This window comes from Cebidichthys violaceus, unplaced genomic scaffold (genome assembly GCF_023349555.1).
Source record: "Cebidichthys violaceus isolate CVI_PGR_0920_01 unplaced genomic scaffold, fCebVio1.0.p SCAF_44, whole genome shotgun sequence".
In the NCBI taxonomy this organism is placed as follows: domain Eukaryota; kingdom Metazoa; phylum Chordata; class Actinopteri; order Perciformes; family Stichaeidae; genus Cebidichthys; species Cebidichthys violaceus.
Window position 1 is genome coordinate 1,545,214 of NW_027176639.1, and position 21,352 is coordinate 1,566,565.

The 21,352-nt window shown below is 48.4% G+C and overlaps 2 protein-coding genes across 2 annotated transcripts in view; one reads left to right on the forward strand and one right to left on the reverse strand.

Moving 5' to 3' along the window:
* The first annotated feature begins 889 nt into the window (after window positions 1-889).
* Window positions 890-16,001, forward strand: jupa (junction plakoglobin a). Its single transcript, XM_068729043.1, has 16 exons — window positions 890-1,064; window positions 9,530-9,579; window positions 9,965-10,129; window positions 10,234-10,481; window positions 10,596-10,834; window positions 11,102-11,303; window positions 11,633-11,777; window positions 12,039-12,142; window positions 12,249-12,587; window positions 12,827-12,979; window positions 13,108-13,227; window positions 13,311-13,461; window positions 14,049-14,170; window positions 14,278-14,317; window positions 14,599-14,737; window positions 14,938-16,001. Exons 2-16 carry the CDS (start codon window positions 9,567-9,569, stop codon window positions 14,942-14,944), a joined length of 2,187 nt encoding a protein of 728 aa, XP_068585144.1. The 5' UTR covers window positions 890-1,064; window positions 9,530-9,566; the 3' UTR covers window positions 14,945-16,001.
* Window positions 16,002-16,860: 859 nt separating this feature from the next.
* The window catches only part of LOC137886434 (Kv channel-interacting protein 4-like), a 5,486-nt gene continuing 994 nt past the window's right edge, over window positions 16,861-21,352 (reverse strand). The window contains exons 3-11 of the mRNA XM_068728880.1: window positions 19,583-19,613; window positions 19,151-19,249; window positions 18,910-19,034; window positions 18,729-18,798; window positions 18,352-18,422; window positions 18,099-18,206; window positions 17,772-17,876; window positions 17,409-17,471; window positions 16,861-17,312 (exon numbers count right to left, since the gene is read on the reverse strand). Of these exons, the coding sequence (XP_068584981.1) occupies window positions 17,265-17,312; window positions 17,409-17,471; window positions 17,772-17,876; window positions 18,099-18,206; window positions 18,352-18,422; window positions 18,729-18,798; window positions 18,910-19,034; window positions 19,151-19,249; window positions 19,583-19,613 (720 nt within the window). The 3' untranslated portion in view covers window positions 16,861-17,264. The remainder of the gene's footprint in view (window positions 17,313-17,408; window positions 17,472-17,771; window positions 17,877-18,098; window positions 18,207-18,351; window positions 18,423-18,728; window positions 18,799-18,909; window positions 19,035-19,150; window positions 19,250-19,582; window positions 19,614-21,352) is intronic.

The following is a 21,352-nucleotide window of genomic DNA, read 5'->3' on the forward strand; positions in this document are numbered from 1 at the left end:
ATTTTTGTGATTTTACAATCCAATTGTACAGAAGCAACTGGTAAAGTTATTAAATGTATTTATAATAATTACTCTATGTAACAGAAAAGCTTAACATGCTAAATACAAATAAGTATGCTCTATGTCCATGTAATAAACATCTCGTGTTACGTCTCCCTTTCTCTCCCCACAAACACTTCCAAAGAAACTCAGGCGCGGAAGAACACATTCACACAAACCATCACTTTCTCAGTAAGCAGCGTGAGCCTGTGACGGCGGATGGTTTCCCGGCTGCAGTGACTCACGCTGTCGTCTGGTTTCGTGTTGTAATCAAGGTGTGGTCACGTCGTCATACAGGTGCACGAATCGGCTGCTTGCACACGGCGTCGTTGTAGTCTGTAACAAAAAACCGAATGAAAACAAGAGCATAATAACAGTAATATGAGCTGCTCGAGCCACTCAACATGTTCTATACTTTACACTTCTTCTTCTACTGTAGTTAGACAATATAGGTCCTGTTAGTCAAAGGTCTGCACTCACGTTGTATCTATAGAGTTTCTATAGAGTTTCTATAGAGTTTCAATGGCCCACATTGTGTACAATCATGTACATTTAGCCTATAAACACATTTAGGACATGACAATAAGTGTTAAATGATATTTCCACTCCTGTAGTAATATGATAAACCTGTTAGTATGGTCCTTTGAGATGCTCTTCTTTTTGTATTTATTCACTACATTATACCAACATGAATCAATGTTGCCAAAGGCAGTTTATTAAGAAGTAAACTTCATTTATTTTGACGGACAATAAGCGACGCGGCGCCGCTGGGAGCAGCGCGCGGAGCGGAGGCAGGGTGGGGTCCGGGGCAGGAAGGCGGAGTCTGGGCTGAGGTGACGCTTCTTTTACTCCGGGTTCGTTCAGAGAGTCGGCCAGCAGCAGCAGCAGCAACAGCAGCGGCAGCAGCAGCGGCGGAGAAAGTGAAGTGAAGTGAGGAGAACAACAGAGAACAACAGAGAACGGTTCCTCCACGAGAGAACAGCGCTGTCTGGAGTAATCTAACACGCGTCGTTGTGTTTCGACAGGTAAGACTCTCTGAGTGTTTGTTCACTTTCTCCACTCTGATCCGTGTCTTTGTCACCGACGTGTTATTTTTTTTTTCTCAGTGTTTCTGCGCACACTGGTCTCTGTCCTGCTCTGTTTAATATCAGCGTGTATGTTCATGTATGTTCATGTATGCTCATGTTTGTTCATGTATGTTCATGTTTCATCGCTGCTTACCTGGGTGTGAATCCAGCCTCGTAGTTGAAATTCATTTCCGCATGCCTCGAGCTGCTGTTTCGGAGTGAAGCGCGAGCTCCACAGGCCCCGAAAGTTTCCTTTCTTGTTGAATACATTGTTGCCGTTCAAAGTGTCAAAGAGCCCGTTCTGACGAGTCACGTCGATACTTCTGGCCCCGGTATCGATCGACCGACTTGACGTCACTTGTCAATAGTGTCATTGGTGGTGACCGAGTGTATATATATGTGTGTGTGTGTGTGTGCGTGGGAGAGGGGCAGGTGACGAGAACGAGACTTTAACCATGAAAACAGCTTCGTGTGGACAGTGAGAGGCTTCAGTGTATCAGAGACGATCAGATAACAACACCGCGTTTATCTTCCGGTTAACTCGTTAATTATGAAGCCGAGTAGAGCGGAGGCGATTCATCGATTGTCCACAGGAAGTTAAATAGCAGCTATAGTCGATTAATCATTTAAGTGAAGCTGCCTCAAATGAGCCAATCTCTTATCAAGTGTTCAGGTTTTTATTATTTGGTCCTCAGCAGAATATGTTTGATGAGGTCAACGACACAGTTTTGTGAAATCTTTTTAATTAACCGATGATCAAGAAGTTGAGCAGCAGATTTGCTGATAATTATAAATTATGTGTGGGTGTGACATTGACTAATAAATCATCTCCCTAAAATGTGTTGTTGTGCTGTTTCTATAGCGCCCGTCCACTCCCACAATGCCGTTCATGCCAGCGGTGATGTCTCCAGGTGTTGCCGAGTCTTCCATGAGGTCATAACCTTAGTTTGAACATGCTCCAGACTTCACAGGACGGCAGCTTTTCTGTCCCGCCGATTGTCCTCAGAGCTCACACTCCTCTTATTACATTTCCACTGAAGTGAGCGAGTAAATCAGGGCAGGTTTTTAAATGACCTTTTTGTCTTGTCAGCTTTCTTCTTCTGCGATTATGTCATTTGCGGTGACTCAGAATAGCGCTGAGCGACTTTTTGCGTCCTACTTGTTGGTAGACGGGTGAATGTGTGTCGGGCTGGATGGGACAGCATGGTGCTGCGTTCTGCCCGTCTCGCCTCCACTGAGCTCGCCCTGCGTCTGTGTCATCAAGCAGCGCCGCAGCAGACGGCACCCTGGCTGGAGAGCTGCTCCTGTCTGGCCTGGGGGGGGGGGGAGAAAGAGGGTGGGGGGACGGGGACAGGGGGACGACGGCGACTTACTGTAGATTTCAGCTACAGCTGTGGTGGCACGGTGATAATCCCCCCCCCCCCCCCCTTTGCTTAATTCCCTGATACTGTCCTACATTAGCAGAGCAAGAGGCCAGGAGATCCTCCAGTGTATAAATAGGTCTACACTTTGCAAAGGGAATTACTGTATATGTCATACATCCTAACCTCCTAACCTCTTTGTTTAGCATGAAGGATTCCCCTTCTTGCCTCGTCTCCTCGTTTGTCCTGAGTACTTTCAGGGCCTCGGTTTCAGCCTCTCGTCTTGTGACCCGCTCTGTTTGCACGGCGCCCCGCCGCTGTGTTTTACTGTTCCCATGGAGAAAAAGGGGGCAGAGAGATAAAGTTTTCCATCGGCTAAGAAAGGGGTCTTTGTGGCGCGACCGCATCGAAACCTCCACGGGGTCGACTTCCACAGGCTGTAGAGGGAAGTCTCCATTAGACAACGCCGTCGCTGAACCCCGTAGACCCGCAGCGCTTCACTGTGACGCTCATCTCTGACCAAAGAACTTCTCTTTTTAACCGATGCAGGTGAACCAGGCAGGTGCAACTGGGTTTCCAGAGAAGGGACTAAAGTGTTGAGTCCATCTGTTTAGGGTAAATACGGTAATTAAATCATTTCATGATGAGAAATCAAACCAGAAGCTTCCAGCGGAGCACAATGGTTTAATGCTGAGCAAGGCCGGCACTGCCCGGCTGAACCCGAACCACCGCCGTCACTGGAATGAATAATTTACCTCCAACAGCTCTTGGTTGGATAAAACCAAGGACAGAAAAATGTCCCTTACTTAAAATGTCAACGGCCTAATGGCTGTTCCTCCCACTCTGGAGATATATGCATGAATGTCTGCCAGGTTTCACGTCGACGCCTATCAAAGACACGTCCACGCATCAGTCCAACGGCACGCTGGAAATAGCTGAACCCTGCTGTCCTCTTCACGAATACATTACCTTCGATCGTTACTAACTGCGTATCCGAGCAGGGAGGGAGGAGACTAGGTTGCAGCGCTGACTCAAAAGACAAAGTTTTCACAGTTGGATGCATTGGCTGAGTTCTACTTCTCAGAATAGTGACTGTGATGAGTCCTGTGGTGTCCTCCTCCTCCTCCTCCTCCTCCTCCTCCTCGTCCCTTAATCACGCTGCTGTGAGAGATTGAGGAATGTGATGACAGCCAGGGTGTGGTCGACACAGAAAGTTGTTGGATGTGCAACATGAAGAACGTCAACGTCTCACGGGGAAGTTATTTGTGCATATGGTCGATCGCTGTTGCGTGAAAAGCTCAGAACTCTTTTTTTTGTTGTTGTTGATAGTTTTCTCTCCTGTGTCGATAAAGTTGTGCAACCCTGGGCCTGTACAAACACTGTACAAACACTGGACTAACACTGGACTAACACTGGACTAACACTGGACTAACACTGGACTAACACTGGACTAACTGAAGACAATCAGGCCGTTCCTCCTCCTCCTCCATGTCTTCTTTGTTCCTTTAAATGTTCACTTTTTGGCGGTTAATAAAGCAAACGCCAGGACTGTTTTCAGAAGAAGTCACTGCATTTTTTATAATGCTATTTTTCACTCTTAAAATATTCAGATTTGATGTTCTTTTCTTTTTTGTTTTGTTTTCTTAAAAGAGAACAAACTGAACTTGAACCGGTTCCAGCGGAGCCTTTTTATTCTTGAAGGTCCCTCTAGACTTTTGCCCCCCCCCCCCCCCCCCTCCCCCTCCCCCTCCCTCATGCCTCTAATCTCCCTGAAAAATTAATCATCTGTCACATCGCCTCAGTGCTCAGCCGCACACCGATGCGTGGCAGTTGAAGAAAAAAGCGAACCCTCCCCGTCAGGCCTTTAAACAGGCTTTAGATGCAGCCGGTGAACACAGAGCTGTCTTGATGTGTCCTCAGTGGGGACACTCGAAACCCGGTTGTCCCCTCTGCCTCAAACACAGTACCACAGAGGCTCTCTGTGCCGCATCGGAGACGTAGTTCATCCTCTTCCTTCCTCCCGCCGACTAAACAACACGGAGAGGAGCACATCCTGCTCACTGCGGTCCAAAGACAGAATCATGGCGCTAAAAGCAGCCGGGCTTCAGGTGTTCAAATACTGGATTTAACTTTCTAGGAGGTGAAATGAAATCCATATCTTGATGATTATGGGAGACGATCTGTGGACATTCTGTCTGTCTCCCACAGTGTGCTGAACTCTGTGGGCCTTTTCAAATGAGGGTTTATTGTCACACAGGGGTCCTCCCCTTTTGTCCTCATTCCCTCCTCCTTCGTCAGCTTTGTGTAATCTGATCCCGCTCTGCTCTGAGGCACCTCCTCTGAGATGGCTCACATTTCCTCTTGATTCACGGCGAGATCCCACAGGGAGCGAACGGGCAGTTTCCAGCCACCGCGCTGCATCCACCGGCTTAATTCAACTCATTACAGTGGCTGCAGTGAATCGACTGACAGATCTAAGGCCCTGATCCATTCTGCTGCTTATTTCCTTCATTGGCACGCTGACTGTGGTTGACTGTGTTGTTGGGAATGTTTCCAGTTGAGCTGAAGAAGAAGGAGGGGAGTGAGCATTTAGACAGAGTCGGTTTGTGTGTTGCTCCAGTGCTCGGCAGCAGTGTCTCATTGTCTGTTCTTTCCTCCGGGGCTCTTGGGGTGCTGGCGTTGCTATGGTCTGGATTTTATCATCTGCCTGATAGTCAATCAACAAGATGCTCTGGCTCCAAAATGTGAGCATGAAGCCCTGTTCTCCCTGAACTTGACGCGTTAGCGGCCCGCAGCGGGTTTGTCGCCATAGTTTTGCGTCTAAAAGTGTGAAGAAACAGTTGTGAAAGTGCATCAACTGGCATCTCTGTCCAGACGGCCCAGCAGTTGGTGAGTCAGACAATGTTGACCACCACTTCCTGTCCCCCACCACAATAAATCCATTAGCTGCGCTCCGCTTCACTTCCTCTCGTATTGATTTATAACAAACAACTATCCCGTTAGCCCCGGCTGCCTCCATTACTGTGTGTGTGTGTGTGTGTGTGTGTGTGTGTGTGTGTGTGTGTGTGTGTGTGTGTGTGTGTGTGTGTGTGTGTGTGTGTGTGTGTGTGTGTGTGTGTGTGTGTGTGTGTGTGTGTGTGTGTGGACGTGGACCAGGAAGGTCGGTGGGGGGGGGGGGGGGGGTTGAGCTGTATCCCATTGGGACAGCTGAACCCCGACTCTGTGGAGAAGAGCACAATGTCAACTGTCTGCTCAGCTGGCTCTGCTGGCCATTTACTGTGTGTGTGTGTGTGTGTGTGTGTGTGTGTGTGTGTGTGTGTGTGTGTGTGCAGGGTGATGTGTTAAAGGCTTCTGGGAGATGGGCTGTAGTGAAGAGGAGTCGCATGTCAGGGGACATGCATGTGAAAGGGTGCGTGTGTCAAACAGTTGATCTGTGCAGATGGTGCAGCAAGATTTACAGATGTGTGGGAACATAATCTGCTTTATTTGCATTTCAGTCTAAACATGACATTAGCGAGCTCGTTAGGAATCACAGAGCAGCAGGTTTCTACGACAACGCTGCAATGTTCTGACAACCAGGAGACTTTGCAACTAACATGAACAGAAGATAGACGTGTTCGTTTAGTTTAGTGTAAAAACAGAGGTGATTGTATCTTGTCATCTTGGGACAGAGCCAGGCTACCTCCTGTTTCAAGTCTTTATGCTAAGCTAAGCTAAGCTAGCTGGCTGCTTGTCTAGTTCCATACTGAATTGACAGACATGGAGGCGGTGTCTCACCTAACTCTTGGCAAGAAGGCGAATAATCGCGTTTCCAAAAATGTCAAACTTTGACTTAACACTAATTTGGCGAGCTTCATCTTCTCCAGCAGGCGCATTAAAAGCCCCAAAGAGCACACGGCACATGTTGGTGTCGCGTTATTTACGTCGCTGCATGCCAAGCGGACACGAGGCCGAACAACAAGTCACTGCAAACTCTGAAGTGTACGTCAGGAGGCTCTCTGGAATACGACCAGAGTGCATCTCCAGCCCCCCGGGCCTCTTCCCTGACCTGATTCATTCCTGCTGTGATACAAAGAGGAGCTTAGCAGCCAAGTCAAGAATCTGGAGCACTGGAATGTGTTTGGGTTTGATACCGAGTTTGTCACATACCGTCTTAATTAAGGCGATGATTTAAAGCCGAGAATAAAGTGTCAGTTTAGCCCCTTTAGCGATAAGGTGTATTCAGCCTCACCCAGTTCACTCATTCACCCACACACTGTGCTGCCACACCCTGGTGCACTGTCACTGCTGGGGAGACACTCCCTGTCAAATATGTGTGTGTGTGTGTGTGGGGGGGGGGGGGTATTAATCTATTGTCTCAGCAGCCATACCCTTTATGTCTGTTAGTTTCAGCCATGTATGAGTGAGTCACTGAGGAGCTTGGACTACTTTAGAAGAGTGAACAATGTTTTCAGCTCAAGATTCACTAGGCTGGTGTGGAATGTCACACCGGCGTTTCACCATCGCTGTGCTGAACAGCATCCATCTCTGCTGCTCTGCTGCAGCTCCTTCACTGATACGCAGTGCTTGTTTTTAACCGTGCGGGTTTTTTACGACGCCTAAATGAAGTCATCCGCTAGAGGCTGTCGCTTCTCAAGATGGCGGGAAGCGATGGCCTCCGTGTTCTGTCGGTGTGGGTGGCGGTACAGACGATGGTGTGCCTTACCACACTGAGAGCGAAAGGATGCATCACTCATTAACTGGAAGAGAGCAAAGTCCAGTCAGGAGTACACAATGCAACCAACGGCTTTTACTCGGCAATGAAGGACGGGGGAGGGGCCAGCCGATAAGCCTCGACACTCGGTGTTACCATCGCCGTAATATAGAGAAAATAAAAGTTTCATGTTGTGTTGTTTTGCTTTGCGACATGTTTTAAATCTATGGTTCTCTTAGGTTCTCTTGGCTTGGCCCACAGTCAACAGATTTAATGAGAACAGCCAAGAAGGGAGCCGCACTTATCAGCGAGCGTAGCTTCAAACGTCAGATGGGTCGGTGGATAAAGCCCCCGCTGTACTGGGCCCGAGCAGGGCTTTGGTAACCTAGGAGATACGCGGGGCGTGTCGCAGCATTGCAACAGTTGGCTGAACCCGCTGCCTCGCCCAGCAACACAAAGACTACACAAACACGGTCCCTGATTTACAGAGAGCAGGGAAGTTATGTGGGGACGCGCTGTAAAGGAAAAGTCCAAACAGGCTTTGTTTTATGTCCGCTGTGTCTCTGCCTCCAGCAGCTGATCAATCAAATGCTTTTGAATTCGTTTTTTCCAAGACTTTGGTTATAGACAGAACTTTTAAATCTGTCAGATTTCATGCCATACTGATCAGTGGGTAGATAGTCAGGAGTCGCCATCTTGACTGAGCAGCCCTGGTTTAAACACAGAGGCCACACCTTCAGTTAACGGGAGGAACACATCGTTTGCATACGCAGGGATTCGTGAGCATAGTTTCTGTCCCGTGAGGCGGTGCAGCATGTAGCTGCAAGCACAGACGGCCCTCAGGGCACCGGTCCTGCAGGATCTTGTGCCAGACCGACTACGGCTGAAACTCGCTGAGCTCCTGCTCCCGTGTGACGGTGGGGTGGGGGGGGGGGGGCGTGTTGGGACCTTCTTACAGGAACATCAGGTTCAGGTGAACGCGCCGTGAGCACATGCAGGTGCAGAAAGAAACAAGTGGGGACTTGCATGTGAGTCTACCAGCCCATTAAAAAGTACCAGAGAGAGAGAGCTGAGGACAGATTAATGAAGAAAACACACACACACACACACACACACACACACACACACACACACACACACACACACACACACACACACACACACACACACACACACACACACACACACACACACACACACACACACTAAAGCACTCCTGCAGAGAAGCCCGTCAGTGACGGTCAAACATCTGAGAACACTTCTGACCAACAGTGCAGCCATTGTGTCGCTCACATGTCGGTCGTGTGCAGATTTGTCAGTGAGGGTTTGTGTGGTGGGTGTTCTGAGCTGCAGAGATGGAGAACATCTGTCTGACAGTGAGAGGTTTCATAACATAAGGAAGTGTTGAAGGATGGACTGGATTGTAGTCTTGCACATTAGAATATGAGATCAGGTTATTGTGTTCAAGAGAAACCTGGCCAGAGCATACAGTTACAGTTAGCAGCGTTTCATGGATATTCAATTTAGTATTTGAGACGTATTATTGTTTTGACAGGAAGTGATGCATGTTGGCTTCATCTTCATGAATTATTGTTAGCGATTTCTGTGACGTAGAACCCAACAAGTACAGTAACCAGCGTGAACGTGTTTCACTATGAGGTACAGTGAGATGTCTGCTGTGAGGGTTGAGAATAGCTCAGTGAATGAGATGGTTCATTTTGATCCTAATGTAGGAGGTGTAGTAACAAGTAGTAACAAGTAGTAGCAAGTAGTGCTTCAGTTAATCTGGAGCCCTGATAGAACACGAGGTGACGATCACTAAAAACATCTCCATGAGACCCAGAAGGCGAGCAGCTCTTAGTGGTTGAAATAAGAAAAAGTCAAGTAGCTGGCGTTTTCTAAGAGGTGTAGTGTGTGACAAGAAGTGTGTGTACACACACACACACACACACACACACACACACACACACACACACACACACACACACACACACACAGTGGTGAAACCTGTCGAGCAGGTTTCTGATTGCCATGCGTCAGCAGCAGGCTGCTCCCACGGCGGTATGGGCGGAGGCCCAGGGTGAAAGGTCACTTGTGCGGGCTAGCATTCCTGACTTACAGCTGTCTCTTTACCCCCCCCCCCCCCCCATGAGCCTCTGCTGCTGCTCTGCGTTGTCATTTTCAGGGGTGAGGGGTGGGGGTCATCTTGTGGACCGTCGTACTCTGGCTGCATATTAATAACTGTATGGCAGTGTTGAGGGAGGGAGCGGACGCCTCCCCTGGAATATGAATTCACGTTGTGAAGTTTATCGCCATCATCCCAGCAGAAGACCTGTTGGAGATCTTGACTTTGTTTTGTGTGTTTTTAGGTTTGCTCCATCGTTGGTGTGATAACAGGAGGCAAGGATGGCAATGCAAAGTAAGTCATTCACAATTCAATATGTATTTCACCATCATATTCTATTTACTCTCGTTACAAATATAGTGATGTTTATGTTTTTGTGTATTCGGTAGGGACAGTGCACATTAATACATCATCACTGTAAATACACCAGAGTTAGCCAAGAGGCTACTTGTTCTACTCTGTGTGTTTTAGCTTCTGCATTTTCAAGTTCAGAGACTGTTTATATGATCGTCACCTTTCCTACTTCCTACAGTTGTTTTCATGTATTTATGTTGCCATATGTTCAACAACTAAAGGTTACTTCTGTAAAAGGGTTCCTTTTTTCACGGGGCGTAGAGGTAAAACACTGGTCCACTTCACGTTTGTGGCGTCCCATAATGCCTCTCTCTGTGCGTGGCAGTGGGTGACATCGACAGCGGCATGGTGAAGGTGGAGAAGTGGCAGGAGACGATGTACAGCACCGACTCTGGCATCCAGTCCGGAGCCACCACAGTCAGAGACGACGACGGCGACTTCACCTCCAAGCACTACACCAGGACCACCACCGTCACAACGGAACATCCCGGTAAGACGACGAGCGCCGGCCCAACCGGCCAATGTGCAAACACTGTAGGCCTGGCCTTCATTACGTGTGACATCATCGTCGTCGTCGTCGTCCTCTCTCTGTAGACCTGGACGCCCACTCCACCAGAGCCCAGCGGGTGAGGGCCGCCATGTTCCCCGAGACGCTGGAGACAACCACCACGTTCGTGTCGACCCAGTTGGACCCGTCCCAGATGACCAACGTCCAGCGGCTGGCGGAGCCCTCCCAGATGCTCAAGACCGCCATCGTCCACCTGATCAACTACCAGGACGACGCGGAGCTGGCCACGCGCGCCGTGCCCGAGCTCACCAAGCTGCTCAACGACGAGGACCAGGTGAGGAACGCAGAATCATGTCATATGAGGTCTTATGAGATCATTGTATTGACCTGAATGTATTACTGTTGAACATGCTATAATATGCACGATGAACTCTTCTTCTCTCATCAGGTGGTGGTCGGCAAGGCAGCGCAGATCGTCAACCAGCTGACCAAGAAGGAGGCGTCGCGGCGTGCGCTGATGCAGTCCCCTCAGATGGTGGCGGCGGTGGTGCGGGCGATGCAGAACACGAGCGACATGGAGACGGCGCGCGCCACGGCCAGCATCCTCCACAACCTGTCCCACCAGAGAGAGGGCCTGCTCTCCATCTTCAAGTCTGGAGGCATCCCCGCTTTGGTCCGCATGCTCAGGTACGATGGAGGAGGAGGAGGAGGAGGAGGAGGAGGAGAGACACGACGTTGTTCACTTCTGTCACTTTGATCCTTGTTGTTGTACCTGTCTTATAAAACACCTTTTAGTCAATGTCATTTCAAGTCCCGAGTCGAATCCGACTCAGAGTCACTCGGGACATTTCAAGTGCTATTTGAATCTAACAGTGAGGACATTTTCCGTTAACGTAAGGCAGCCGTTTGTGCCGTTAGTTTGTGATCCGCCCTTAACCGGTTTCTCTCCCACAGCTCTCCCATGGAGTCCGTGCTCTTCTACGCCATCACCACGCTCCACAACCTGCTGCTGCACCAGGAAGGAGCTAAGATGGCCGTCCGTCTGGCTGACGGCCTGCAGAAGATGGTTCCCCTGCTGAAGAAGAGCAACCCCAAGTTCCTGGCCATCACCACAGACTGTCTGCAGCTGCTGTCTTATGGCAACCAGGAGAGCAAGGTTTGTGTGCAGTCGTCAGTACGTGTAACTCAATGGCTGCTACGCTTCACACCGGTGCTGTACTGTGAGAGTGTCGTGCTTGTGTTTACATGCGCTGTGTTTTGGGTGTGGCGTGTGAACAGAGCTGTTCAGGTGCTGGCGCAGTGAGGCCGTGGGTGTGGTTGTTTGTTGAGTGGTAGAATGATTGAGAATGAACTGGGCTTGTTCTGTCGGGACATGTCACAGCTTTGTAAACCGTTAACGGACTCCTTCACAAAGAGATCCATGGTGTTCAATAATGTTCACGCCATCAGCGCTTTGTGTCCTCACACAGTCCGTCTCTTTCACAGCTGATCATCCTTTCCAACGGGGGTCCCGAGGGTCTTGTTCACATCATGAGAACCTACAGCTATGAGAAGCTGCTGTGGACCACAAGCCGTGTGCTCAAAGTCCTCTCAGTGTGCCCCAGCAACAAACTCGCCATTGTAGAGGCCGGTATGTTGTGTGTGTGTGTGTGTGTGTGTGTGTGTGTGTGTGTGTGTGTGTGTGTGTGTGTGTGTGTGTGTGTGTGTGTGTGTGTGTGTGTGTGTGTGTGTGTGTGTGTGTGTGTGTGTGTGTGTGTGTGTGTGTGTGTGTGTGTAAGGTAGTCCTACAGGTGTGTCGGCCTGAGCCTGTGGCTATTGGCTTCTTGTCATCCCCGGCGCTACCTGACAGCACCATTACTGAGATGCTGAGTGATCTGACTTCTCTCTGCAGGTGGGATGCAGGCTCTGGGTAAACACCTGACGGGCTCCAGCCAGCGTCTGATGCAGAACTCTCTGTGGACTCTCAGGAACCTGTCTGACGCTGCCACCAAGCAGGTCTGCGTCCAAACTCGTTTTTTCTTCTCCTCTTCTCGAAAATCTGTTCATTCCTCATGAGGAGCTGTTCTGAAATCTCTCTCTCTCTTTCTCTTCCGGGTTCCAGGAGGGTATGGACAGCCTCCTGCAGGTGCTGGTGGGCCTGCTCAGTTCGGATGACCTCAACATGCTCACTTGCGCCACCGGCATCCTGTCGAATCTCACGTGCAACAATGCCCACAATAAAACTCTGGTGACCCAGGGCAACGGCGTGGAGGCGCTGATCCACGCCATACTGCGCGCCAGCGAGAAGGAGGACGTGACCGAACCTGCCGTTTGCGCTCTGCGCCACCTGACGTCGCGCCACCAGCAGGCTGAGGTGGCGCAGAATGCCGTGAGGAGACACTACGGCATCCCCGCCATCGTCAAGCTGCTCAACCAACCCTACTACTGGCCCGTCATCAAGGTAGAGACGGGGGACGGGGGACGGGGGACGGGATGGGCTCACATGAGGCTCAATACGATTTTAAAATGAATTCAATGATTAACTTCATTTCATCACTGGTTTGCAAAGACTGATGTGTAACCACAGGGTAGTTCTGAGCCTTGTCTGAGCCCGTAGGTTCAGAAGTTGTTTGTCAGTCTTGTTTCAGGTAACAGTGAACAGCATCATGACATTATCTGTTTCCTCTCTTCTGCCTCAAGGCTGTGGTTGGTCTGATCCGCAACCTGGCCCTGTGCCCAGAGAACCAGGCCCCTCTGAGGGACGCTGGAGCGATCCCGCGTCTGGTCAACCTGCTGCTCAAAGCCCACCAGGACGCCCAGAAACACGGTTCATCCTCCCAGCAGACGTACCAGGTGCGTGCTTGCCGTTACCGATTTTAAGTACCTGTGGGTTTTAAGGATTGTGGAAATTAGCAGTTGTGAATTATTTATGGATTTCTGCGTGCCAGCGTGACATTTCTTCTCTTCGTCGTGCTCTTCAGGACGGAGTGAGGATGGAGGAGATCGTGGAGGGCTCCACGGGGGCTCTGCACATCCTGGCAAGAGATCCCACCAACAGAGCCGAGATCGCCAACCTGCAGACCGTCCCTCTGTTTGTTCAGGTAGCAGAGGAAGCTGCAGCTCTCTCACGTCCATGACTTGATGATTGAATCCTGTCCTTACGTTAGTTTCCGTCTCTCTCCAGCTCCTCTACTCTCCAGTGGACAACGTGAAGCGCGTGGCCGCCGGCGTCCTGTGCGAGCTGGCGCTGGACAAGCAGTCAGCGGAGCTCATCGACAGCGAGGGAGCGTCGGCTCCGCTGATGGACCTGCTGCACTCCAACAACGAGGGCATCGGTAGGACGCCGGATAATGCGCCGCCGTTAGCTTACCGTAATGTAGCCTTTAGTCATAGGTGGGAAGTGCTGTACTTACTGTAAGTGCAGCTTCCAGGTACTTCCCTCGACATAACCATGTCCATTTAGTGAGACGGTGTACTTTTACTCTTTCATATAGTAAGAACCTATTAAAGAGGGTACAGTATTAGAGTTTAAACTGTAACTGAAAGATAATCAAGATGGTGCATAAGTAGCTTCAAGTACAGTTTTGATCAAGGTATTTATTGTTATTTGAACTCATTGTATCTTACTGTTCTATTATTCTATTGTTAGTTTCTTGCCAGGAGTTAGAAGAGGAGAGTGTCGCCTCTCTTTTCTATGATAACTATGAAGCTAATGCCAGTAGCTGGTTAGCTTAGCTTAACCTGTACAAAACCTAAAGTTTTAAGCACTAAAATCCAGATTTCTCTGTTGATTTGTTTAAAGCCGGTAACTTCTGGTGCATTAGAGTCAGAATTGTTTCTTGTTCGATGCAGCCACACTGTAACCTATCATAGTTCTAAAGAGAGGAAGGCCTGAATGTGTCCCGATTCCTCCTCCCCTCAGCTACGTACGCTGCAGCTGTGCTCTTCCGCATCTCCGAGGATAAGAACTCGGACTACAAGAAGCGGGTCTCTGTGGAGCTGACGCACTCTCTGTTCAAAAACGACCCCACTTCCTGGGAGTTGGTGAGTGATTATATAATCTTTAACAACACTTTAAGGACCAATAAACACACCGTCTGTATTTTAAGCGTTGACTTCGTTTGACCTGTGCCCTCTCCTGAACTCTGCAGGCCCACAACAGCCTCCCCCTAGAAGGACCCTATCCAGATGGTGAGTAACTATGTCTAAAATGTGCACATCAGCACATTCCTCAGCACCGGATCAGTCCGCCGCAGGCAGCAACCGCCGCGTTACAATACTGTGATCTGCTCACAGGTTGACTCCCCGCTGCGGCCGACAGATTCCATTTACTATAATCATAATGTGTATAGCTTGACTTTAGTTTGACTGTCATGACGGCAGCAGTGGCCGAGTTAGGCTAAGACTAAGCTGAACGTCATGCGATCCGTTAGTCCAGCGTGTAACCAGTCAAACATTGTCACCTCCTGCAGAGCTGGATGCTGGCTTCCCAGGCTACGCCATGCAGGGAGGCTATGCAGCTGACATGCCCATGGACGGCATGGAGGGAGTCATGATGCAGGAGGACTTCCCAGGCAGCATGGCCTACGACAGACCGCCCTATGAATATCTGTAAGACACCTTATGGACTACCTTTTAATGAGATGAATATTCATCACTCTTGTGAAGTGAAAGTGAAACGTTTGAACTTTGAATATGAATATGTTGCGGTTGTGTTCATCGCTCGTAGTAAGAAGCTCGAGTCAGAGAGCAGGTTGTTTCTGTACTACAGCATAGTAACGTTAATCTGACTCCCCCTCCTCTTCATACAGACCCTGAGGAGACGTGGATGTGGGAAGGGAAGCGGTGGAGCTGACGTGGATCGTACTGGGACAAAGAAGAGAATGAAGGCGTCGGTAGAGACTATTCCCTCTGCTCTCAGCCTCCTGTAATATATGCAATTATCACTGAGTACGGGACTCGTAATCTTAACAGGGCTCAACTTTGTTTTAAAGCATAATTTTGCTGATTATAACTTTGACGATGCTTGTAGGTTTCTGTTAGAGAACCTTTTAAAAGTGTGTGTGTGTGTGTGTGTGTGTGTGTGTGTGTGTGTGTGTATGCGCGCAAATGTGTGTGTGTGTGAGTGTGAGTGTGTGTGTGTGTTTATGCTTTTGGGTGGGTATTCTATGCCAAAGAGATTTTATTTTGTGATGATAATCGTGTAGCTTCCTTTTCTTTTCTTTCTTTCTGTCTTTTTTTTTTTTTTTTATAAAGAAAAAGGAAAAAAACAATGCGAGTAATAGTTGAAATCACTGCCAGAGGCTCGACGTGCTCGGTGCTCGGCTCACCGGCTCACCGGCTCACCGCTCCGTTTCTTCCTGAAGGCCTCTGTAGGTCACTGCTGTCCACCGCGTTGTTCTGACGCCACGTATTCTGTCGACTTCCTTCCGCTGTGACACGACCGCTGAGAGTCGGTGAAGAGTTGAGTCTCGCAGCACTAACTATAGATGGAGGTCTCAGACCCCTGAGAGAGCAGTGTAGCCCCCCCCCCCCCCCCCCCCCCAATGTAGTCACCTGCAGGTGAACACGATGCTTGTTTGTGGCTCATCTTTTTCTACGTTATTCACAGAGAAAGATTCACCACCACGATATCAACGACGATGTCTTTTGTTATGAATATCATTTGGAGAACAGATTGTATGTGCAATCAACATCATGGATCCAGTGGTTTGTTTTCAGCAGACTGCTTCATTAGTCAGGTGTGATGATGATGTGTAGTTGGGGGCGGTCCTACAGCTGGAGCAAACTACTGACGGGGAAATTTGTCTTTCTACTTAATAAGAGTTTTTACTGAAATTTTGTTTAATAAAAATAAAGGATATATTAAACCCAACATGGTGTCCGTGTTTGAAATGATTTATTATTATTATTATTATTATAACATTGTTCACATGTTGTGGGTCTGATCTGCTGTTCCTCTGGTATTCTACCATCCAGCATTACTCCTCATACTTCAGTTGTATTCTGTCTTTATAGTGTATAATAGTTCATAAAGTACTTATTTTAAATGAGTGCAGCACGCATTAAGGGACTGCATAGACGGACTGGAGCACTGCTGCTGCTGCTGCTGCCGCTGCTGCTGTCTCGTGAAATGACTCCTTTAATTTATTAGTTCACGGTCTTCAACACGCACAAATCCAGAACTATAGTCCATAAATGTCACACGGCTAAGCTGTTCACTATAACACAGTTCACCAAACGTGGCGGTCACTCAGATAAAAACCTCAAACTCAGGACACCGCTCACCTGAGTGGAAGTCCTCGCCTCCATCGCCCAACGACTCAAAGCACAAGAGCGACACCTGCTGGACCGTTTGTGTCCTTCAGGGTCACATCAGCCTGTCTCTGAAGCAGCTGCTTCAGTCCACCTTCCTGATCTGAAGAATCAAACTGTTCTACTGGAGCCCGACTTGGTGAACATGCAGCTTCTCCTCCACTGAAATATATTGTTGGAGATGAATGGAATGTGTAAATATTAAAAATCAGAAGTTGAGAGGAAGGTCGGTTCACCTGCACTGATTCTACTTTGTCTAAAAGTCTCTCTCTCTCTCTCTCTCTCTCTCTCTCTCTCTCTCTCTCTCTCTCTCTCTCTCTCTCTCTCTCTCTCTCTCTCTCTCTCTCTCTCTCTCTCTCTCTCTCTCTCTCTCTCTCCTGTAACACAAAGAAGTCCATTAGTGGATGTAATATTCTCACTTTTGCATAGCATCTGTGTTTTATTCATCTTCCTCACGTCCATATAGAAAACATATCAGCAGTAAAATGAAGCCTATCAGGCCGGTCAGAACAGACGCATCATGCAGACACAACACCCAGTGATACAGTGAATGTGAGTGGTGGCTCCGTGAGGACCGGGTTGATAACGTGTTACTTTAGGATCATTGCTCGGGTTCCATCTTCATCCCTTCAGTAGAGCCGTCCTTCATCGGAGCACATCTTTTGACGTGTCCCTGTACAATCTGAATAAAATGAGTAGAGGTGGTTTCGGGGTGGACATCCTCAGGACGATGCCGTTAGCGCTCTGCTCCTCTGTGGTCGGGTCAGAAACACCGTCCGCTCCAGACAGGAAGGAAACATCTAATGTCTGCGTCCACCACGCTTTAGATCACGCTGTCAAACATGTGCATGGACTGCATGATGCTTTCATCCTGGACGGAGACAAAGTCAAGTTACTGAGGAGGCTGCAGGTGGAAGAGGTTATTCTGTCGATCATTAAATGTGCATTTGAAACGGTTGCAGAACACCTTTTGGCACGTCTCCAAGAACTCCTCGATGGTGACCACTCCATCGTTGTTCTTGTCCATTTTCTGGAGAATGGAACACACAAGCACAGATGTTTCACAGATCGTGTCCTGTCCTCTAAATGAGCAGGACTGTCCATTAACTTGCATTAAAAATTGCACACGAAACATTTTGTTCCACATGAGATGAGATCAATGTGAACGAATCTAGTTGAGTAGTTCTGGTGAGATATCTAACGGTACACACTGTAACAAACATCATACCTCCAGGGACCCATCTAGTGTTTGGAACAAACCCTTTGACTCACTCTGAGTTCGGTGTTGTGGGACGTGGAGCGTATCGCTTTGAGGCTTTGAGTGTTCTACCTGGAAGAAGCTGTCCACATGCTCGTTGGGAGCGTTGTCCCTCATGCAGGGGTAGGTGTACTTCCCCATCATGTCGTAGATGGAGTGCATGATGTCCGTCATCTCCTGGACAGACGGCAGGAAGGACAAGAATCAAATCAAGCACCACCAAGATCTGATGACATGACAGAGAGAGAGACAGAGACAGACAGAGAGAGAAAGAGAGAGAGAGAGAGAGAGAGAGAAACAGAGAGAGAGACACAGAGACACAGAGAGACAGAGAGAGAGACAGAGACAGACAGACAGACAGACAGAGAGAGAGACAGACAGAGACAGAGAGTAAAGTACCTCTCTGGTGATGCAGCCGTCTTTGTTGAGGTCGTACAGATTAAAGGCCCAGTTGAGTTTATCAGTGATGGAGCCTCTCAAGATGATCGACAGACTTATAACAAAGTCCTAGAGAAGAAGAAGAAGAACACATAAGACTAAGAACAGGAAGTCATCGTGACATCAGGAGCAGGATGAAGACAGGTAAAGATGAAAGCAAGAGAAACGCGTCTAGAGACAGAGAGGACAGAGAGTGAAGGGATGGAAACGTCACCTCGAAGCTGACCGAGCCGTTGTTGCGGGCGTCAAAGGCTTCAAAGAGGAAGTGTGCGTACATACTTGAATCTGGAGGAAAGAGAAGATAAAGCGACTCAAAGAAGAGTCAGACAGGTTGTGAGTTTGTGAAATTATGTTCAGAGATCATCTTCAAGCTTGTGCTTTTATATCATCCTATTGTAATCCTTTGAAATCCCTGAAGGACAGATTGTTAGACAGAGAGTAATATACAGGCTTTGAAATGATTTCTGAAAATAATGTTGTTGTGTTGACCCTTTGTTGAGCCCACAGATTGTCAGTCTAAGCTAAGAAGAACGCAGATAATGAGCTTCAAGAAACAAACTCTCCACCGATGAAGATGAGGATGTGACTGACCTCCATGAGGGAAGAACTGGGAGTAGATGCTTTTGAAAGTCTCTTCGTTCACCACGCCACTGGGACACTCCTGTAGAAGTTAAAAAACACAAACTTCTATCCATAAAAAACACACACAGACGCAGATTCCATATTCATACAGACGGTCATTGAAAACACAGAATAAGAGTCTCTGACTGACGTTCTTGAATCCCCGGTAGAGGACCTGCAGCTCTTTCTTGCTGAAGTTGGTCTTCTGCATGAGGCGGTCGAGTCCCTCCGGTCGGTAACGCACCGCTGACAGTTCGCCGTCATCGGTTACACTACCTGCATGAAGGGGTGCAGAGAGGAATGTAAGCGTGACGCCATGGTTTCACTTTCCCTGTGACTCAAACACAGGAAGGGGATCTGAGTGAAGATGCACTGTGTGTCCTGACACTTGCTTTGAGCGACTGAAGAGCTGGAGCCAGAGCGACAGCAGGGGAGAAGTTTGAGGAGCCGCTGCTTTACGGTCTTCTTATTGGGTTTGGATGGAGGATTACCTGGAAAACAACCAATCACAGCAGAGATTAGAGGCCGACAGAGAGGCCCACATTGGGAACACCATGTTGGATGATAAACCACCGGCCAAAACGCAGATACTTTGAATCACTTGAACCAGAGTGACCCGTTGGATCAAAGCTGTCTGGAGAGCATCCAGCGAGTGACTGGAGGCTGAAATACGAATACGCTAACAGCGCTAAGAGAGCTAACAGTGTTCACCTGAGAGGGACCAGAAGGTGGGCTTTACCCTTAGGAGTCACATAGGCTAGCAGGCTATCAGACCATTAGCTAGCAAGTAGGGCACGCTCACATGCACGCTCACATGCACACACGTGCACTGAAAGGCACGCACGGCGAGCCCGGCTGTGTCAACAAAGCACAGAGAAGGTCAGATTACAACACAAAAAAGTGACTTCATTCTCTGCTCAGGTAGACAACACTCCTATATTAATGCTATATGAATGTTTGAATGTTGCATAGAGAACATTCAACATGTCAACATGCACTCACGATGACCTTGAGCTCCAGCCTTTGCTGTCTTCTTCTACTGTTTGTTGTCCTTCCTCATTCTTTATAACCGGAGTACTTCTCTCTAAGTGTACCATCTGATGACTTGCTGCAAAGCTTCATGTGAATCAATCAATGATCTGATCTAATGGATTACAGTCATCTTCATTGAGATGATTGTTGCATGCCTTCCTTGTTCCCGTCCCAGCTCCTCCCTCCTCTTCTCCTCCTGGAGGAGCACCAGAAGGTTGACACGCCTGCACAGTTAAACACAATCGTCATACGTATCCAAGCTTCTGCTCTGAAGCTTGGTCTGCTCCTACATCCTCTGTGTTCTGTTCAAAGGTCTCTCTTGCTTTCGATTGCTGAAGGCGTCTCGTAGTCTCTCTCGTCCTAAGTCAGTCAACAGGACTTTATATTGAGCCAAGGACAAAGAGACGCTGTAGAGCGACTCTGCTGACGGACGCTCACACAGAACAACTGCTGCTTCAGCTTCTCCTGACCTCCGTGAGTCCTCGCTGCCACTAGAGGGAAGTGTTGAACTACAGATTACACTCAACCGACGAAGAGCCTGAAGAGTCAGAGAGCGGATGAAAAAAACAGGCAGGAAGCAGATATGAGCACTGCAGGTGAGTACAGGTGGAGCAGTAGAAGAGATGACGCACCTCCAGTCCCACTGCGGTCCACAGAGGAAACCTGTGGACTGGATCTGCTAATGGAAGCGCGTGAAGCACAGCATCATCCCAAAGTGACGACAATAAGTGAGCAGACACAGAACGATTGAATGACAGTCAAACGTACAGCAGCGCAGGTTGAAACACAGAGAAAGTCACACATTCAACCCTGAGGAAGATAAAGCCATGAATGAAATGAGTTTGTGTTAAACTGATGATTCATTTTGCAGGAAGATTGACGACAAAAGACTTCCTGCTGTTTTCTGTCTCCAGCTGATGTTGTTTGACGTAACAGAGCAGATATTTTTAAATGTATTTTCTAAGTTATTGAAATGCTTTCTCAGAGCAGCTGTTTGATGTGACTCAGAACAGAACCAGAGCGGAGCGTTCTGCTGGAGAGGCTGAAGCTGAAGCTGAAGCGTTATGCAGACATGCGCTCACTGTGAGCCAGTAGCAATGATTGAGTTTGATGGTGCTACGATATGAACAAATGCAACATGCTTGATGTTCAGCAGTGAGTAGCCTTTCAACAGATCATTGAGTGTCAGGGCTGGACTGATGAATAACGCTGACTCAGCAGACTGAGATCTTTCCTCAGTTCTGACTTTAATCCTGTGAATCAATGTCAACAGCAGATCCGTGAACTCTTCCCTGGAGATGAACTGCACCTCATCGTCTACATGGACAAATGAAAGACTTTAACTTTCTTATCAAAAGTTCATTTTTCTTCAAGTGAGCATCTGTGAGCAGAGAATAAGTGAAATAGTAAAGAGCGTATAAATGCTCATGAAGACAATGAACTGATCTCAAGCTAAACTTCTCGTTCACCGGTCGGTTTCTGAGTTTACTCGGCAGCTTCAGCCGGTTCACGTTTAGGACAGAGTGTTGACCGAGCAGCAGCCTCTAAGCTGATCATAATCC